This window comes from Dipodomys spectabilis, unplaced genomic scaffold (assembly GCF_019054845.1).
Source record: "Dipodomys spectabilis isolate Male_0828 unplaced genomic scaffold, ASM1905484v1 ptg000157l, whole genome shotgun sequence".
NCBI lineage: Eukaryota > Metazoa > Chordata > Mammalia > Rodentia > Heteromyidae > Dipodomys > Dipodomys spectabilis.
In genome coordinates, this window is record NW_024870834.1 from 19564035 (window position 1) to 19583980 (window position 19946).

Sequence of the window (19946 nt, forward strand, 5' to 3'; positions counted from 1 at the left end):
AATCCTGAATATTAGTTATGTAATAACCTTTTGGGTTTTTTAAGTCCCTAGTTAATTCTTTTTACTTTCCCTTACAATGTTTGCCTTAAACATATTCAACACCCACCACAACTGCTCTTTTACAGTTTTATTCTAAGGGTTTTTGGTGTTTTTTTTTTATTTTTTTAAACAGTGTAGTAACCCAAATGGACACAAAGATTATTGTCTGCCTCATTAAATATTCCTTCAGCTATTCCTAGACTCTATCCACATACAACATAACCTAATAGCATTCACCCATGTTATTACCCATCACTCCACATAGTTTAATTTTTATGTTGCCTAAAAAGAGCTTAAAAAAAGAAGAAAATGAAGAAGAAGCAGTATTCAGTATTCAGTATTACTATGCAAAACAATAGTAGATGAAAAAAAACAAATTTTTAAAAAGGAAAGGAAAGAAATTTTGGTAGTTTAGCAGCACCAATTAGTTTGGTCTTCTCCATAAAAACAAACTTTAGAGTCAGACAGACTGAATTCAAATTCTGGGTCTGCTACTTAATAGCCAAGTGGGTCTTAGTATCATCTGCGAAATGGGAACTATACTACTTATTTTTATAGGCTTTAGACATAAGGATTTGAGATAGGATGATTAAGATTATAAACAATGGATTGGCCATTAGCAATGTGCCCAGCACAGAGTAGATGTGAATTAAAGTTAACTACAATTTAATGAATAGGCAAATGTTTTATGGTATGCTTTCACATAATCTTCATGAGTAATCTGGGAAAAATAAAAACTGAAGACACCTTATGGTTTAAGTAGCCAGAGAAAATGATTTTGCTGCCTGGTTTTTCATTTTTTCTTTTTCTTTTCTTTCTTTTTTTTCTTGGGTCCGGTCATGGGGCCTGAACTCTGGCCTAGGCGCTGTCCCTCAGCTCTTCAGCTCAAGGCTAGCGCTCTACCACTTGTGAGCCACAGTGCCACTTCCGGCTTTTTTTTTTCCTGCTTATGTGGTGCTGAGGAATTGAACTCAGGGCCTCATGCATGCAAGGCAAGAGCTCTACCACTGAGCCACCTTCCCAGCCCATGGTTTTTCATTTTTTCTACAGTAATCTTGCCACATTATATTTTCTTTTAGTGCTAACATTTCAGATATAAGTTTAATTGGTGTAATAAATACACAAATGGCCAGAATTTTAATTAATCAAATACAATGTATTAGACTCTATCAAACACTAATCATTATTCTCTCAAGCTTACTTTATGACTCCTAAATTCCTCCTTCATGATATAGTTGGTTTAAGGATTAAATGAGTTATTGTATACTGTACAGAGTACTTAGTACAATTCCTTGAACAGTTATGCATGCAATAAATGTTAGCTGTGTTATCATTGCTACTACATGGTAAACACTACATAGATACCTATATATAGTTGATTGAGGAGATCCAAATTCTATTCTCAGTCTCACAAAGAAAACATTTTAGTTAGTGAAAGATAAAACATCTCAAAAAGAAAGTATTGACAGACAAATCTGAAGACATTTCCAGGTAAATCACTCTTCAAGAGAGAAAAACAAAGCACTTTCCAATTATAGCAAAGGTTAGTGAATATGAAGTCTACCAGCTCTACAACAAACTATTGAACTGTAAAAATGAAGTTACACATGAGCCCTGTGAAATCCAGTCCTAAAAAGCCAAAGTTTAACACTTGAACCATGCACAGGCAAGGCATGCCAACAACACACCTACAAAGGCCAAGAACTGCAATCAATTTGCACATCTCAGAGATTCAATATTAGCACAGTTCCTAAATACCCATCCTAACTCTGAAACAGCACAGAATGACCAGAAATATAAATTGAAAGTATGTGATAAAAAAATGAAGTAAAATTATTCCATTTAAATATATCACATCATTTAAAAAAGAGCAGTCTGGTTTGGACTAAAAGAAATGATCTTAAGGAGTGAACTTACCGAAGCATTTTCAGTTCTTGTGCAGCTTTCAATATGATTTCGTGCTGCCTCTGACTGAGAACCATTACCCCTCCAAGGCCTTGGTCAGAGTCTAAGTTTGCATCGGACCCCATCATTTCAGAGGAATGATGTGAGGAGGGCATATGTTCCGCCATGGGGGAATGTCTATCCACATCAGATGGGTACCATCTGTCTGACAACCGTTCTCTTTCCCAGTCCATTCTTTCAGGAACATAATCTCGCTTTTCCCGCCATGTATCTCCTCTTTCTGGATACTCTCGAATCCTCAACTCACCCCTATCACGGAAATCTCGGTCATACCCATGGTCTCGATTTCTTTCTTCTCTCCATCTATCATCCCGATATCTATCCAAAGGTGGAAGAGGTGGGAGGGGTGGTAAAGGCGGAAGAGATGGAATATCCCGTTCACGAAACTGTGATTCTTGTTCATCCAGTGGTCTCCCATAATCTCTGTCCCACTCATTATCCAAATTTCTATCATACATATCCATGGGTCTTCCAATTCGATCCACATCCCTGTCCAAGTCCCTATCCATTTGGCTACTATAGTTCTCATCCATATCCTGATCTCTTTCCCAATCATCCCACCAGGGACCTCGCCTCTCTCCATCATGAGACCTAGATGGTGGAGCTGAGAATCTGTCATCTCTGCTATATGGATCTACCACATCATCTTGATAGTCACGTTCACAGTCTCTCCAGTATCTCTCTCTATCCCAGTCATCCAGTCTTTCTCTTTCCATTGGAGGATTTCTACCATCTAACGGGAACTCCTCATGCCCTCTTTCCTCTCCATGATTCCATGGAGCCCGAGGAGGCTCATCTCGGTGATATGGATATATTTTCTCCCCTCCATCTCCTGGTTCTTGTCTGAATGGACCTCTGTCACGACTAAAATCTGTTCTTCCCTGCCCCTTTTCCCGACTGCCAGGCCCCCGGGGTAGTCCCCTCTCTCTGCTCCCAGCTCTTCTGGGTGGTACTCTTTCCCTACTCCCAGGCCTTCGAGGAGGTCCTCTCTCCTGACTGCTGGCCCTCCGAGGTGGTCCTCTTTCCCGACTGCCGGCTCTACCTCTATCCTGGTTGCCTTGTAGACCACCTGGCACTTTCTCACGACTGCTTCCCAGTCTCACTAACCCTCTGTCCCGGCTTCCTTCTCCTCTGCTCATCTTCTCTCGGCTGTCCTCTCTTCTACCCATCATTTTATCACGAAAGTCTTCTTGCTTGACTAACCCTGGGCCTCGACTGATTGCCTGGCCACGACCTCTGTTTACTAGTCCTTTATCCCGGGTGTCCTCCATTCTGCTTTGACCAGGACCTCTGCTGCTTCTATTGCCTTCTAATCTATCTCTGTTATCTGGCTGCGGCAGCCCTTTATCTTGGTTGTTTTCTGAATGGGACAGGTCAATACCCAAAGGTTTAAAATCATTATCTGCAGTTAATGATGATGATGTTGCTACTGCTGCTCCTCCCTCCATGCCCCCTGCTTTTGAGGGAAAAGTAGATTGAGTAGGTACAGGTTTATTTGCAAGGGATATAGGCTGAGTAACAGCTTGGGCTTTGTCCATTTGAGTCTCCAAACTTTGAGAATTCTGGTCCCAATTAGAGGGCTCTATGGACCCTTCCGAGACTTCGTTTTTAGGTGGCTCTTGTTGAGAGTCGCTTAGATTCTCATTTGACTGAGCCGCCTTGGCATCCTTTACATCTGCAGCAATGGAAAATGCAGCTGATTGCATTTTAAAATTCTTCTGCTGGTTACTACTGGTGTCTGCTAATGGTTCTTTGTTTCGTGAAAGAGGCTCTGCTTGTGACTTAGGTTGCTGCTGATGTTGCTGTCCAAAAGTTGGTTTGGGGCCTTTCCACTGTGGTCCACTCTGTCGAGGACTTAGGGATGTATTGGGGGTAATATAAAATTGAGATGCCGGCCCCCGGGGAATCATTCCCCATTTGCCTTTAGTGCCCTCTGCTGGGTGACCTTCATATCTGGGTCTTGGCCCATCGGGGCGATTTCCTTCAAAACGAGGCCCTTTGGGTCTCGGTCCTTCACACCTTGACCCTAAATCCTCAAATCTTCGAGGACCATCAAATCTACAAGTAAAACAAAAGATATTACTCAAGACAGTAAAGCAGAAAAAAAATTCTCCATGTAAGAATACTTAAGGCACTCCTGCCTTAGAATTTGTTTATAACAATGACTCTTCCAGTCATTAAACAAATCCCATGTCATCTATATCTTAGAACAGCATGTTAAGGCGGCAGTGCTTGGAGGTCTTAGGACTAGCTTTGGAAGTCACATCAGCATTATCTAATCCACTTAAACACATCTCATGCAGCAAGTCACTCATCTACAGAATTGTTAAAAAGCAATTAAAAATATCATGCCTTGGTATACAGAAAACTCATTTCAGATGAAAAATTAACAAATCCATAACTATGAGTATTTTTAGAATTAAATTATAACTAAAAACTAAGCATGAAACAATTAGCAAGAAAGTAGAAGATAATTGTAAATATTGTAGGGCTAGCACTGACATCTTCATTATTGACAAAAGCTTTTAAAAATACAGCCAATGCTAGAAGAGTGCTCTGACATTTTAAAAAGTCTGGACAGAGATGTTTTTGCTATGGACCCAACTCATTCACTGAATAAATATTTAGTGCACATCCCCCCCATCACACTATATAACATCTATATCACTAATATTACACTTATTACATATATAGTAAGATATATTACTATGTACTACAGACATATAGTGCTTATTTATGATCAGATGGAGAGTATCCAAGTGCAAATAGGGCACACAAAAATTACAAAAAGGGCAGGAGAGGAAAGAGTGATCAAATTTTATCCAGGTGAGAAGAGCACTGTCCAATAAAGGCTCTATACGATCAATAAGTGATGTTTCAATTGAGTCTTAAAAGACAAGTTCTGAGAATGGGCTGTTGGAAAATGTTACAGATGAAGGGGTAAAAAAACCCAGCAGATCTTAGGCTAAGGAAATAATATGAAGAAAGTAATAATATGAGAAAAGTACATTCCAGGATAGAATGTCTAGAATCACAGATAGTTAAGCATTGTTTAATTAAACCAAGAGGAGAAAAAGCCAAGAGAGCTGAGAAAGGGGGAGGAGCAGAGAAAAAGGGAGGAGTGAAAAGGCTGCAAGTTAAGAAATAAGACAAAGAAAGCTAGGCATTGTTAGCTTATACCTATAATCCTATCTTCTTGGGAGAATGAGACTGAGAAGATTGTGCTTCAAGGCCAGCCTGTGCTAAAAACATCATAAAACTTCTCAACCAGTAATTGGGCACAGGGATGTGTACCTGTTATCTGAGGTCCATGGCAGGCTGAAATTGAGAGTGAAAGTTCTAGACCAGCCCAGACAGAAAAGTCCATGAAACTCAATCTCAACATAAGAAGCTGGGTATGCCAGTCATCTCAGTTGTATCAGGAAGTGAAATGGGATGATCACAGTCCAGGTTCCTGCCTAGTTAAGCACTACCTTCTTTCAAAAATAACTAATGAGCCAGTTACTAGTGGCTCAAACCTGTAATCCTAGCGACTCAGGAGGCTGAGATCTGAGGATCGCAGTTCAAAAGGCCGTGAAACTCTTATCTCCAATAAACCACCAGAAAATCTGAAGTGGCACTGTGGCTCAAGTGGTAGAGCTCTAGCCTTGAGCTGAAGAGCTGAGGGACAGCACCCAGGCCCAGAGTTCAAGCCCCATGACTGACAAAAAAATAATAATAAATAACTAATGCATAAAAAGGCAGAAGAGCCAGGTGCTAGTGTTTCACACTTATAATCCTAATATTTAGGAGGTTGAGATCTGAGGGTTGAAGTTCAGAGCAAGGCAGGGCAGACAAATCGAAAGACCATCATTTCCAATTAATGAGCAGAGACATGGTTCAAGTTGTAGAGGGTCAGCTGTGAGGGGGAGGAAAAAAAAAAGAGTCTCATTGTTCAAGTCCCAGTCCCAGTTCAAAAGGGGTGAGGGAAATGGAAAATGTGGCTCGGAAGTAGAGAACCTGCTAGGCACCGGTGGCTCACACCTGTAATCCTAGCTACTCAGGTGGCTGAGATCTAAGGATCTTGGCTCAAAGCCAGCCTGAGCAGTAAAGTCCATGAGACTCTTACCTCCAATTAACTACCATAAAACCAGAAGTGACACTGTGCTCCCCTCGAGCTCAGGGACAGTAAACAGGCCTGGAGTTCAAGCCCCACAACTGAAAGAGAGAGAGAGAGAGACAGACAGAGAGAGAGAGAGAGAGAGAGAGAGAGAGAGAGAGAGAGAGAGAGAGAGAGAGAACATGTCTAGCCAGAAGTAAGGTCCTCAAGAAGGGAGAGAGGGAAGAAGAGAGAGAGGGAGGTCAAGAGGCAGACAACTTCCTGTGTTCAAAAAGACCTGCCTTTTGTAGCCAAAACTACTAGGGATTGGCTACACAAGGTATATAATACCCATTCTCCTTTTTTCTACATAATAGAACCTCTATTTTTAGACAAAATGGTTTCCACACAGCAGTTCTTCCTCTCCTTCTTTTGTGGCTAAAACTTGTCAGCCAAGTTCTGGCCAATGGGCTGAGAGTGAACATGTTTCATACATCCCTCTAAGTTGCTCTTGTAAAGGGCAGGGCACAACCTCTTTACCTTTTTCTTTTTCATACTGGCTCTGACATAGGATGAAGCTCCCTGGGCCACATAAACAAGAGTTATATACTAAGAAATGGAGAGAGAACCAATCAGAAGAAGGTAGGGTTGCTGATCCATCATATAAATCAAGAGAGAATAAATTTCTAACTTGTTGAAGCCATCTGCCTTTTGAGCACTGTTACATTAATTCAGCCAGTTAAGGAGTCTGAAATTACTATGTAAGCAATTAAGGCCACTAAATTATGGTCCAACTTTTAAAAGTTTTCTTTAAAAAAATAACATATATATTAAAATATATATACCAAACCTTGAGCTAACATCACAATAGAGGAAACAAAAATCATTTCCCCCAAAGTCAAGAATGAGACAATCACGTCCATGTTCAGTATGCTACTAGAATCCTATAGCCAGACCAATAAGGTAAGTGAAAGGTATTGAAACGGGAATGGAAGAAGTCAAATTACCCCTATTTGCACATGATACTATCTTAGATCCTACAGATGCTACACCAAAACACTTGATCTGATCAATATCTTTGGAAATATAGCAAGCAGTATATATAAACAGTATCTATAAGTCAGTAATTTTTATGTTAATGAATACCCTAAGAAATGAGGATAACAATTCCATTCACAACAGCTTCAAAAATCTACGTATTAAGTTAATCAAGCAAGTAAAAGACCTCAACAAAGAAAACTGCAACCTTAAAGAGCCTGGCACTAGTGGCCTGTTACTAGAAAAACAAAACAAACAAAAGAATCCACTACCTTTTAGAAAGAAATTGAAGATAACATCAGAAGATTGAAAGCCCTTCCATGCTCATGGATTGGCAAAGTCAGTACCATGAAAATAGCCATCCTGCCAAGAGTAATCTACAGATTCAAAGCCATATAATACTGAAGTCTAAATGTCATTCTTCATAGAAGTAGAAAACTGCATATGGAAGCATTAAAAAGCCTCTCTTTTTGTTGTTATTTACAAAAGCATTTCTGAATAAAAAAACCACATTGGAGGTACCACAATACCATTCTTCAAAACACAGAATGTTGAGGTACGGATCAAGTGGTAGAGCCAAAAAGCCAAGCAAAGCGTGAGCCTCTGAGATCAAGGTACACACACACACACACACACACACACACACACACACACACACGCACACACACACGCACACACACACACACACACCCAATCAACAGTAATTGTGAGTGATCAGAAGCTTTGATATTAAAAGGATGTCTACCCTTCCACAAAATGGCCAATAAATTCTATTCGGTAACTATCAAAATTCTAGAAGATTTTAAAACCAGACAAGCTGATTCTAATAAGAATAATCAAGACAAACTAAGACAAGTATCAGCAAACTACTGCCAAGAAGCCCAATAGAGCTGACTGATTTTTAAATGTTTTTAAATGATGAGGGGAGCAAGGGGAGAGAAAAGTGGAAAAGAAATGTCAGCCCCTTACCTAGAAACACATAAGGAATTTACATATATATAAATATATATCTCAAGACTATTATGAACGAATATAAATTAAAACCATTTGACACATCAGCAAGAACATATAGACCAAGGGAACAAATATTTTGGAAACAAATATACTAGATACTTAATTTATGACACTGAATACGTTAGTAGGGAAGGGATGATTTTTTTTTCAATAACTTGTCAGACTCAAACTGTAGAAAATAATGAACTTGGACCAAATCTATATGAACGTTGATTTTTTTTTAAAAATGGTTAAAGAAATAGTAGAAAAGAATAGTCTAATATATTTATGGCCTTTTAAACGAGATCCAAAGAAGTATTCACCATAAAGAAAAAGATTTATAGACTGTATTATTAAAACCAAGATTTTTTTTACCACCAACCCATTTGTTCACTGAGATTTACTGGATCCAATTATAGTTTTTGTTTTTTAATTAAATATTTCTATAGAAACTGATACATCAAGACATTTTTTTTTCTTTAGAGGCCTATTCACAAACAAAGATCAAATTTCATTTTTAAAAACTAGAACATGGGGCTGGGAATGTGGCTTAGTGGTAGAGTGCTTGCCTAGTATGCATGAAGCCCTAGATTCCATTCCTCAGTACCACATAAACAGAAAAAGCCAGAAGAGACACTGTGGCTCAAGTGGTAGAGTGCTAGCCTTGAGCAAAAGAAACTCAGGGACAGTGCCCAGGCCCTGAGTTTAAGCCCCAGGACTAGTAAAACAACAACAACAAAATAAACAAAAAATTAGAACAAAATGTATATTATCTTGCAATTATCACTTGAGATCATTGGATTCTGCCATAAACATAAGATAATGACATCATAATGATTTTCCTGCATTTTGAAACATTCTATCATTTCCTTATCCTAGAACCCACTGTTGTCAATTCTTTCAGAGAGAATGGTTTCAAATTAGAATTAAAAGATACTCGCAGATTAATTGGCTCATGACTAATCCCAGGTCCTCCAGATAGTCTGAGGCCTAAATAGCAAAATGCCCAACTATTATGTGAAAAGTAACTAAAGCAAAAAAGGGCTCTATCTACATGCATGACTCAAATGGTTGAGTGCTTACCTAGCAAGTCCAAAGCTAATTTCAAATCCTAGCATTGCCCCTCCAAAAAACAAAAACAGAGAGAGAGGCAGTCTAAAGTATTCTAGGCTCTAAAAATGTCAAATTTATCATACAAGTGAAATTTCCAATTTTGAGTGTTCTAGATGAATATTCTCAAAATAAAGATTCAATGAGCAAACATCTCTAAGAATAAAAGTAACGTAGTACTGTGACTACACCGTTACTAAACAGGAAGGACTTCGTCACATATTCTATGACATGACCTTGTACCATCTAGAAGGATATATGACCATCTTATGTGATACAAGGTAAATTTACTCTATCAAAATATTTATTAAAATGTCCAATCTGATTTTCACTATCCTTTTATTTTATTATTATTATTTTTTTTTGTCGGTCGTGGGGCTCGAACTCTGGGCCTGGGCGCTGTCCCTCAGCTCTTCAGCTCAAGGCAAGCGCTCTACCACTTGAGCTACAGTGTCACTTCCGGTTTTCTGGTGGTTTATTGGAGATAGGAGTCTCACGGTCTCTCCTGCCCGGGCTGGCTTTGAACCGCGATCCTCAGATCTCAGCCTCCTGAGTAGCTAGGATTACAGGCGTGAGCCACCAGCGCCCGGCTTATTTTATTATTATTTTTTAATTTTTATTTTTTGCCAATCCTGGGCTTGAACTGAGTGAGGGGCCTGGGTGCTGCCCCTAAGCTTCTTTTGCTCAAAGCTAACACACTACCATCTGGGACATAGCCCACTTCTGCCTTTTTCTAAGATTAACTGGAGATGAGTCTCACAAACTTTTCTGCCCAGGCTGGCTTCAAAAAATCCTCAGATCTCAGCCTCCTCAGTAATTAGTATTACAGGTGTGAGCCACTGGTGCCTGGCTTTATAATGTATTTTAAATGTTAAAATAAAGGAAGTCCATTGAATCTAGGTGTAAATTGTAACACCTACTCTTTTGATATACAGGGGCCTAAGAAAGTGAAAGGTAAGCCAGGCAGGGTGGCTCATGCCTGTAATCCAGCTGTTCAGGAAACTTGAGATCTGAGGATCGTGGTTCGAAGCCAGCCTAGGCAGGAAAGTCTGTGAGACTGACACTCGTCGGTTGTGGGGCCTGAACTCTGGGCCTGGGTGCTGTCCCTCAGCTCTAAAGCTCAAAGCTAGTGCTGTACCACCTGAGCCAAGGCCCACTTCTAGCCTTTTCTGCTTATGTGGTGCTGAGGAATTGAACCCAGGGCCTCATGCATGCAAGGCAAGCACTCTACCACTGAGCCACCTTTCCAGCCCATGTGAGACTTCTATCTCCAATTAACCACCAGAAAACTGGAAGTAGTGTTGTGGCTCAAAGTGACAGAGTGCTAGCCTTGAGCTAAAAAGCTCAGTGACAGCGCCCAGACCCTTAGTTCAAACCCCACAGCTGACGAAAGAAAGAAAGAGAGAGAGACAAACAAACAAACAAAGAGAGGTGTTTCTAAATGAGAAATCTGCAATACAAGTAATATCCTAGGATGTATCAAGAACTCCTACAAACAGTAAAGAATAAAACAGAACAGAAGCCAGCATCAGTGGCTCATGCTTGTAATCCTAGCTACTCAGGAGGCATCTGAGATCTGAGGATCATGGTTCAAAGCCAGCCCAGGCAGAAAAGTCCAGAAAAGTCCGTGAGACTCTTATCTCCAATAAACTATCAGAAAAATGGAAATGGCGCTGTGGCAGAGCGCTTGTCTTAAGCTGAAGAGCGCAGGGACAGTGCCCAAGTCCAGAGTTCAAGCCCCATGACCAATTAAAAAAAAAAAGAATAAAACAGATAATCCAAAGAGAAGAAGACTTAAATCAGTATTCATAGAAGAAATCCAACTAAATAACAATCAAAAGAAGTATAACCTCATCAAGGAAAAACTATGCTAAAATTTAAATTAACACCAACCAACCCTGGCACCCATGGCTTGTAATCCTAGCTACTCAGGAGGCTAAGATGTGAAGATCTTGGTTCAAAACTAGCCCAATCAGGAAAGTCCATGACTCTTATCTCCAATTATCCAGCAAAAAGCTCGAAGTGGAGCTGTGGCTCAAGTGGTAGAGTGTTAGCGTTGAGAACAAAAAATTAGAAAGTGCACAAGCCCTAAATTCATGTCTTAAGACTGGCACAAAAAGGAAAAAAAAAAAAGAAGTTTAACAATACCAAGTATTAAAATGAATTTTAAAAAACTTGTAATACTGAAATGCTCATGGTAAAGGTATAAATTGAAATAACCACCTTGGAAAACCATTTAATAATAATGATAATGTTATTTATCAACCCAGACCACCTATGTTCAAACAATTCAATATTTTAAACAGAGCAGTATACTGATACAATAGAATATTACACAGGAATAAGAAATGGGAAAAAACATTATGGGTGAATCTCACAATAATACAAAGTCAAGTGAAAAATGCCACACTCAAAAAGTACATACAGTATGATTCTACTCAATACATACAATATCACACATCTCAGATATATATAAAGCATCAAAAAACAGCACTTTTCATATTAAATAAGACTAACACTATCACCATTAGAATCAACAAATTATTGTACAATGAAATATTGTACAAGAACAGGACTGCTACACATAGCATGGATGAATCTCACAAATATATCCAATGAAAGATGCCACCAAGGAGTATGTACAGTATAACTCTGAGTATAAGGCTCAAAAACAGGCAATGAATGTATGGTATAAAATTTAAGTATAGTGGTTATCTTTAGGGGGAAAAATGACTGAGGGTCAGGCATTAGTGACTCATGCCTGTAATCTAGTTACTTAGGAGGCTGAGATTTGAGGATCACAGTTCAAAGCCAGCCCAGATAAAGAAAGTCCATGAGATTTTTTTTTTTTTTTTTTGGGGGGGGGGTCCAGTCGTGGGGCGTGAATTCTGGGCCTGGGCGCTGTCCCTCAGCTCTTCAGCTCAAGGCTAGCGCTCTAACACTTGAGCCACAGCGCCACTTCTGACTTTTTTTTCTGCTTATGTGGTGCTGAGGAATTGAACCCCGGGCCTCATGCATGAGAGGCAAGCACACTACCACTGAGCCAACTTCCCAGCCCAGTCCATGAGATTCTTATCCTCATTAACCACCAAAAAGTTGGAAGAGGAGCTGTGGCTCAAGTGATAGAGTGCTAGCCTTGAGCAAAAAAGCTTAGGCACAGTGCCTAGGCCTTGATTTCAAGCCCTAGGACCAGTACAAAAATAAATAAATAAATAAACAGCTGGGCACTGGTGGCTCACGCCTGCAATCCTAGCTACTCAGGAGGCTGAGATCTGATGATCACGGTTCAAATCCAGCCCAGGCAGGAAAGGCCGAGAGACTCCAATAAACCATTAGAAAACCCAGAAGTGGCACTGTGGCTCATGCAGTAGAGCTCTCACCTTGAGCTGAAGAGCTCAGAGACAGCACCCAAACCCAGAGTTCAAGCCCCACAACCAACAAAGATAAAGACATAAATAAATAAGGAATCTGTTAAACTAGGTAAGCATAGTATATATAATAAATTGAGGATAGGCTCATAATCCTCTGAACCTGAATAAATGTTAATTCTGGAGAAGTATCACAAACCACTGGCCCCTTAAAGAACAGTGAGCAGTGTGGCAGAAGGAGATTAGAACCAATGATAATGTGAAAAGAAAAAAATAAGGGCTGGGAAGGTGGCTCAGGGGTAGAGCGCTTGCCTTGCATGCCTGAGGCCCTGGGTTTGATTCCTCAGCACCACATAAGCAAAAAGAAAAGAGCTGGAAGTGGCACTGTGGCTCAAGTGGTAGAGCGCTAGCCTTGAGTTGAAGAGCTGAGGGACAGCGCCCAGGCCCAGAGTTCAGGCCCCACGACCAGACCCCCCCCAAAAAAAAGAAAGAAAGAAAAAGAAAAAAATACATGCAACTGGAAGAGCAGAGAGGATGAGGCCTAGAAAAATATCAGTAATTTTAAAATAATTGTAGTGGCATGCTATAGAAGTAGGATAGGATAATTAATTCTGTGTAAGACAATTATCTGTCACAGAAGTAGGTCTAGAAACCAAGAGTTATAAAAAACAGAATAAGCATTCTGGGAGACTCAAGATCTTACAGGCCAGTAGTCCCAATTGTCAAATGACCAAAGTTCAAGCAGAGTCTACCAACTGCTTGCTATAGGAAGTATAATGGACTTAAAAGTAGGATGGTTCTAAATTCTAATGTCATCTCCGAACTGTCTGGGGGAATTTATAACCTCCCCAAATCATTGTAAGAAATAATTAGGTTGATACAAGCTACCCAGCATGGCAAACTAAAATGCAACACACGAGTTGCCATAGAGAGGTAATACATTGCTAAGATACTTCCAGCACTAAGATTATTAACAGCACCCTTCAAAAAAGCTTAAAATAGCCCTAAATTTACAAAGCCAAGATTTGGTAGGCAAAGAGAAAATATTAAGATGACAGAAATGGGAATAGAAAGTATTTTTCATGAGGTATTAAAATTGTCCTCTGCCAAATGATGTGGCCCAAACTTTTAATACTACCTACACAGGAGGTGAAGATTTGGGGATCATGGTTGGAGGCCAGCCTGGGCAAAATGTTTATAAAGCTCCACTTTAACCAATGGGTGAGGTGGCTCAGACCTGTTATCCTAGCTATGTGGGGTAAGTATAAATATACAGGATCACAGATAGGCTGACCCAGGCCAGAAGTAAGACCCTCTCTCAAAAGATAATCAACACAAAAAGGGCTGGCAAAATGGCTCAAATATTAAGAGCATTGGCTTAGCAAATTTGAGATCAGGAGTTCAAACCACAGTGCTGCCAGAAGAGGGTGAGGGGAAGAATGCCCTTCTGGCAAGTTAAATTACTCTCTAGAGCTAAATGGCAGTGTTTAATCACTAGATAAAATTCAAATCAAGAAGATGAAACACATTACACATGTAAATGTAATTATCTATAGCATGAATCTACGGTATGGCATGAAAAAGTGGTTGACTAGTGCTTTTGCTTTGGGGACCTTGTAGACTAAGTTCCACATGGGTATAGATTTGGTTGCACTCTCCCAGCCACATGATGATCTGACTGAGCAACTTATTTGTCCTCTTAGCTCCAGTCTGTAAAGGATAAATATGAAACAGAAGAGTCTCCAGAGATACTGATATTTATACTGATTCCTACAAGTCTTCTTGATAGACAAAGAAATTAATTACATTTTCTCTTAGCTTTGACTTAGGATGGAGTTTGTGGCACACTGAACTTAATATTTTAAACTTGGGGAACAAGTTTCCTGGCCAACCTGGCCAGAAAAGTCTATGGACTCTTATCTCCAATTAACCACCAAAAAGGCCAGAAGTGGGCTGGGAAGGTGGCTCAGTGATAGAGTGCTTGCCTTGCATGCCTGAGGCCCTGGGTTTGATTCCTCAGCACCACATAAGCAAAACAAAGAAAAAAGCCGGAAGTGGCGCTGTGGCTCAAGTGGTAGAGCGCTAGCCTTGAGCTGAAGAGCTGAGGGACAGCGCCCAGGCCCAGAGTTCAAGCCCCATGACCGGACCCAAAGAAAAAAAAAAAAAAGGCCAGAAGTGAAGCTGTGGCTCAAGTGGCAGAGCTCGCTTTGCACTTGCCAGGCAAGAGCTCTACCACTGAGCTAAATCCCCAAATCCTAGAGCTCCAGCCTTGAACAAAAAAAGCTCAGGGGCAGTGCCCAGGCTAAGTTCAAGCCCCAGGATTGGCATCAAAAAGTAATAATAATAAATGAATAAGTTCAAAATGATGATATGGATCCACTGATGCTTAGATGGAAAGCTAAGCAATTCACACATAAGAGAAAAAGCAAGTGATAAGACAATAAAGTCAGAACGACCGTGTGTGTGTGTGTGTGTGTGTGTGTGTGTGTGTGTGTGTGTGTGTGTGTGTGTGTGTGTGTGTGTGTGTGTGTGTGTGTGTGTGTGTGTGTGTGTGTGTGAGTGATATATACATGTTTTTAATCAATGACAGGGTTAAATGACTCAGTTTTTTTCTATAATTTTCTATAATGTTTATATTTTCTAGTACATTCTAATACACACATTTTTAATTTTCAATTAAGAAAAAAAACTTGATTGAAAATATTTTTCTACAGAGAACTTACCATATAGATCACCCTGGGAGAAAAACATATTCATACAAACTTGGAAAGATGAATTCAACACATTTTTATTTATCTTCTTATGGTTTTTTTGTTTTTGTTTTTTTTGAGACAGGATCTTGCTATATGTAGACCTGGCAGGCTGCAAACTTCCTCCTGTCTCAGCCTCTTAAGTGTTGGGATTTCAGAAATATACACCACTAGGGGCTGGGAAGGTGGCTCAGTGGTAGAGCGCTTGCCTTGCATGCTCAAGGCCCTGAGTTCGATTCCTCAGCACCACATAAGCAAAAAGAAAAAAGCCAGAAGTGGCGCTGTGGCTCAAGTGGTAGAGCACTAGCCTTGAGCTGAAGAGCTGAGGGACAGTGCCCAGGCCCAGAGTTCAGGCCCCACGACCGGACCAAAAAAAAAAAAAAAGAAATATACACCACTAGGCCCAGCTGAATTTTATACTTTTTAAAAAGTTAAACAAAACAGCTGGGTGCTGGTGACTCATGCCCATAATCCTAGCTACTAAGGAGGCTAAGATCTGAGGATTGCAGTTAGAAGCCAGCAAAAATTTGTTGCTCAAGTGACAGAGTACTAGTCTTGAGGAAAAAAAAGAAAAAGAAAAAGAAAAAAAAAGCTCAAGGACAGTGTCTAGGCCCTGAGTTCAAGCCCCCAGGTCCTATAGCCAAAACAAACAAAAACAGAAACTGCTCATTATAATAATTTTCTTTTCGAAATATATATTGAGATACGGAGAAAAGAAAAAGATTTCCCTAATTAAAAATAGGGAAGGCACCATGAGGAAAGGGATTTTGCCACTTTTGTTTTACTCATGGCTGTAAGCACAGAGCAGGAACTTCATAAATATTTGCTGAATAAGGTTCTACTTAATAGACAAGCATGATGACACATACCTGTAATCCCAGCACTCAGGAGGCTGAGTCAGAAGGATTATGTGAGGACAGCCTGAGATACAGGATGAGTCCCAGGCCACCCTATTCTAATGAACAGTATTTGCCAATCCAAGTATTTGTCAAATAAATGAAAATAAAGAAAGATAACTAAGTTTTTGGGTTGTGGAGTTTTGGGGGCAATACTGGTATTTGAACTCAGGATAAGTACTCTACCACTTAAGTCATATCCTCAGTTCTTTTTTGCTTTAGCTATTTTTTTTTATTTTTTTTAAATTTTCCGGTCGTGGCGCCTGAACTCTGGGTCTGAGCGCTGTCCCTCAGCTCTTCAGCTCAAGGCTAGTGCTCTACCACTTGAGCCACAGTGCCACTTCCGGCTTTTTTCTTTTTGCTTATGTGGTACTGAGGAATCGAACCCAGGGCCTCAGGCATGCAAGGCAAGCACTCTACCACTGAGCCACCTTCCCAGCCCTGCTTTAGCTATTTTTTTTAATAGGGTCTCATGCTTTTTGTTTGGGGCCAGTTTCAGACCTGATCATCCTACTAATGCTTCTGACGAGCTGCGATTACAGGTATGTAATTCATACCCTGTCTTAAGTTTGAAAATATTATTTCTGAACCAACCTGAAAAGCCAATACCCTATAAAACACATTTGTAACGAATCATACTATCTATATCACATTCAAGAAATGGGAGCATGTTATCTTTTCTAGATTATATCAAATAAGCAAATACTATTAATGTCATTAACCTATAAACCAGGAATATACAAAGAAATTACAAAAATTGTATAAATGAATGTTTTGATTCCTTTAAAACTTATGCAACTTAAGTTATAACAGCCCAACAAACAAACCAACAGCAACAAAAAAAAAAAACCAGCAGACCTACCTTGGGCCTCTTGGACCTTCCAAGTAACTACTTCTAGGAGGATCTGGAAGCAGTCCACCTGACCTCACTGGCATGTCCTTGGCTGCAGAGATTGACTGAGAAGAGTCCCCAAGTCCTTGTTCAGATGAGAATGAACTGTATGGCAAAGTAGGCTTGCTTAGAGGAGGTTTAGAATTCACTTGCTCTGATTGTAGTGGAGGGTGATAAGCTGATGGTGGGGCTGAACCAAAAGACACAGGCGTGGGAAGAAGTGCTGGTCTAGGTTTCTCCGGAACTTGTGAGTTCTGAGAACCGGAAGCTGGTGGAACTGGGGCTGTTGGTAACTGAGGAGGCATCCCTGGTGGAACTCCAGGGGGAGGTATTCCGGGAGGAGGTGTGGCTGAAGACAACGGTGGGAGGGGCAGGACAGGTGGAGGTGCCCCTGAAGAGAGAGATGGTGGGGGAAGGACTGGGGGTGGCCCTGTAGAAGAAAGGGAAGGTAGAGGAAGGACTGGGGGTGGCCCTGCTGAGGAGAGAGATGGAGGCATCACTGGTGGAGGAACAGAGGTTGGCAGAGAAGGTGGCATTACGGGTGGTGGCATGCCAGGTGGTGGCACAGTAGCAGGTAGGGCAGGGGGCATGACTGGTGGTGGTAATGATGGAGGCAATACCGGAGGGGGCATTGTTGGTAAAGGTGGAGGCATCTGAGAATACGGAACAAAAGGAGGTGGCATTGACATGTTCCCCATGTACTGGTTCTTCATGTTCTGAAATGAATTGACTTTCTCTTGGAGATAGGTATGAGTGGCTTTCATATGTCCCTGCCACGTTTTCCACTGCTTCTCATACTCCTGAAGCTGATCTTTATGAGGATAGGAATGGAGTTGTTCCTCCCACAGCTGAAACTCTCGCTCCCATTCTTGGTAGAGATGCTGAAATTGTTGCTGCTGCATCTCATAATGCCGCAGCTGCACATCTACAGACATGGTCTACAAACAGAGGAATAAAAATTATTTGAAGGCATTAAAGAACCGATATAGCCAGGCGGTGGTGGCTCACGCCTATAATCCTAGCTACTCAGGAGGCTGAGATCTGAGGATTACAGTTCAAAGCCAGCCCGGGCAAGGAAAGTCCATGAGATTCTTATCACCCATTAACCACCAGAAAACCGGAAGTGGTGCTGTGGCTCAAGTGGTAGAGCGCTAGCTTTGAGCCGAAGAGCTGAGAGACAGCACCCAGGCCCAGAGTTCAAGCCCCATGACTGACAAAAAAAAAAAAAAAAAGAACCAATTGTAAGTTAAAATATTAATGAGTTGATGGTATATGAAGCCTTAGGAAATTAGAACAATAAAGTTTGTCTTCTCAATGATGAGCACTCTTTATTCTTCCTTCCTTACAAACTTATCATAAAGTTGGAAACACCAACCAAACACACAAAAAAACTTTTTTTTATATTATTAAGGATTATTTTTAAAACCTGAAAAATAATATATTGTTAAAGATCAAAAGATAAAAGATTGGGGCTGGGAAGGTGGCTCAGTGGTAGAGCGCTTGCCTTGCATGCATGAGGCCCTGAGTTCGATTCCCCAGCACCACATAAGCAAAAAGAAAAAAGCCGGAAGTGGTGCTGTGGCTCAAGTGGTAGAGCGCTAGCCTTGAGCTGAAGAGCTGAGGGACAGCGTCCAGGCCCAGAGTTCAGGCCCCTCGACCGGACCCCCACCCCCAGCCCCCCGCAAAAAAAAAAAAAAAGACAAAAGATTATACTCCAAAGCTACACGACAAACAAAATCCAAATTATTTTATCATTATGGCATATTTACTTAGTTTTTTTTTTGTGATTATTTCTTTGGGCCTTTTTTGGTAATTATTTATTCACATGTTTCCATAGTGGTTTGTAGGCAAACACAAATTAACTTGTGTTTTGTTTTTTTGGTAAGGCTTAAACTCAGGGCCTGGGCGCTGTCCCTGAGCTCTTCTGCTCAAGACTAGTGCTCTACTGCATTGAGCCTCCCAATTTTTCTGGTGGTTAATTGGAAATAAGCATCTCACAGACTTTCCTGCCTGGATTGGCTTTGAACTATGATCCTCAGATCTCAGTCTCCTGAGTAGCTAGGATCACAGGTGTGAGCCACCAAGCCAGGCATTAACTTGAATATATGTGGCAAAAATCCCTGCTTCTTAAATATCTTAATAATATAATATCTAATATCTGATCTAGATTGACATGATCAGGAGACTCTACCTACCCTTTCCCAAAAGATTAAATCTTCTCCAAGCCCCAGGTAAATGGTAGATACTTAACTTACGCATCCTTTGGGAAACACTAATTGTCCTACTTGATATCTTTAGTTCCTCAATAGTCAATTCTCTTTCAAGAATAATGTATCTTTCACATATTCTTGGGACAATTGTCCAATTGCCAGTGATGCAAGCACTTACCTGTATATGCGGTGGCTGCTGTATAACTTGCTGGTACTGCTGTAGGATCTGCTGTAGCTGAGTGTGTTTCTGCATTATTCCCTGATATTGGAAGCCTACTCGATGCTGCTGGTGCTGCTGCCAATGTGCTGCTGCAGCCTGCAACTGTTTTAACCTGGCATCTTCTTCTGGGTCTTCAGACTAAAGGTAAAAGAGGATACATTTTATCTAAGTCATAAAGCACAACCAAATTCTTATTTATAAATGTATTACAAAGTTCCAAAATCCCTATACCTCAGTCAGCCTGAGAAAAACTAATATATGTATGTATGTGTATACACATGTGCGCACTCACACACAGATACAACACACACATAAACACACACTCACAATTTGTTTGTTTTTTCATGTGTGCCAGTATTGGAGCCCTGAGTAAAACTCAGGGCCCAC

At 40.6% G+C, this 19946-nt stretch overlaps 1 protein-coding gene across 3 annotated transcripts in view; it reads right to left on the reverse strand.

Moving 5' to 3' along the window:
• Positions 1-19946, reverse strand: part of Ylpm1 (YLP motif containing 1) — an 84350-nt gene that overhangs the window by 43783 nt on the left and 20621 nt on the right. For 2 of the 3 annotated variants that reach the window (XM_042692484.1, XM_042692485.1), the window contains exons 3-5: positions 19518-19697; positions 17100-18067; positions 1957-4062 (exon numbers count right to left, since the gene is read on the reverse strand). In XM_042692484.1, the coding sequence (XP_042548418.1) occupies positions 1957-4062; positions 17100-18067; positions 19518-19697 (3254 nt within the window). The remainder of the gene's footprint in view (positions 1-1956; positions 4063-17099; positions 18068-19517; positions 19698-19946) is intronic. The other variant, XM_042692486.1, reaches the window with a different exon arrangement.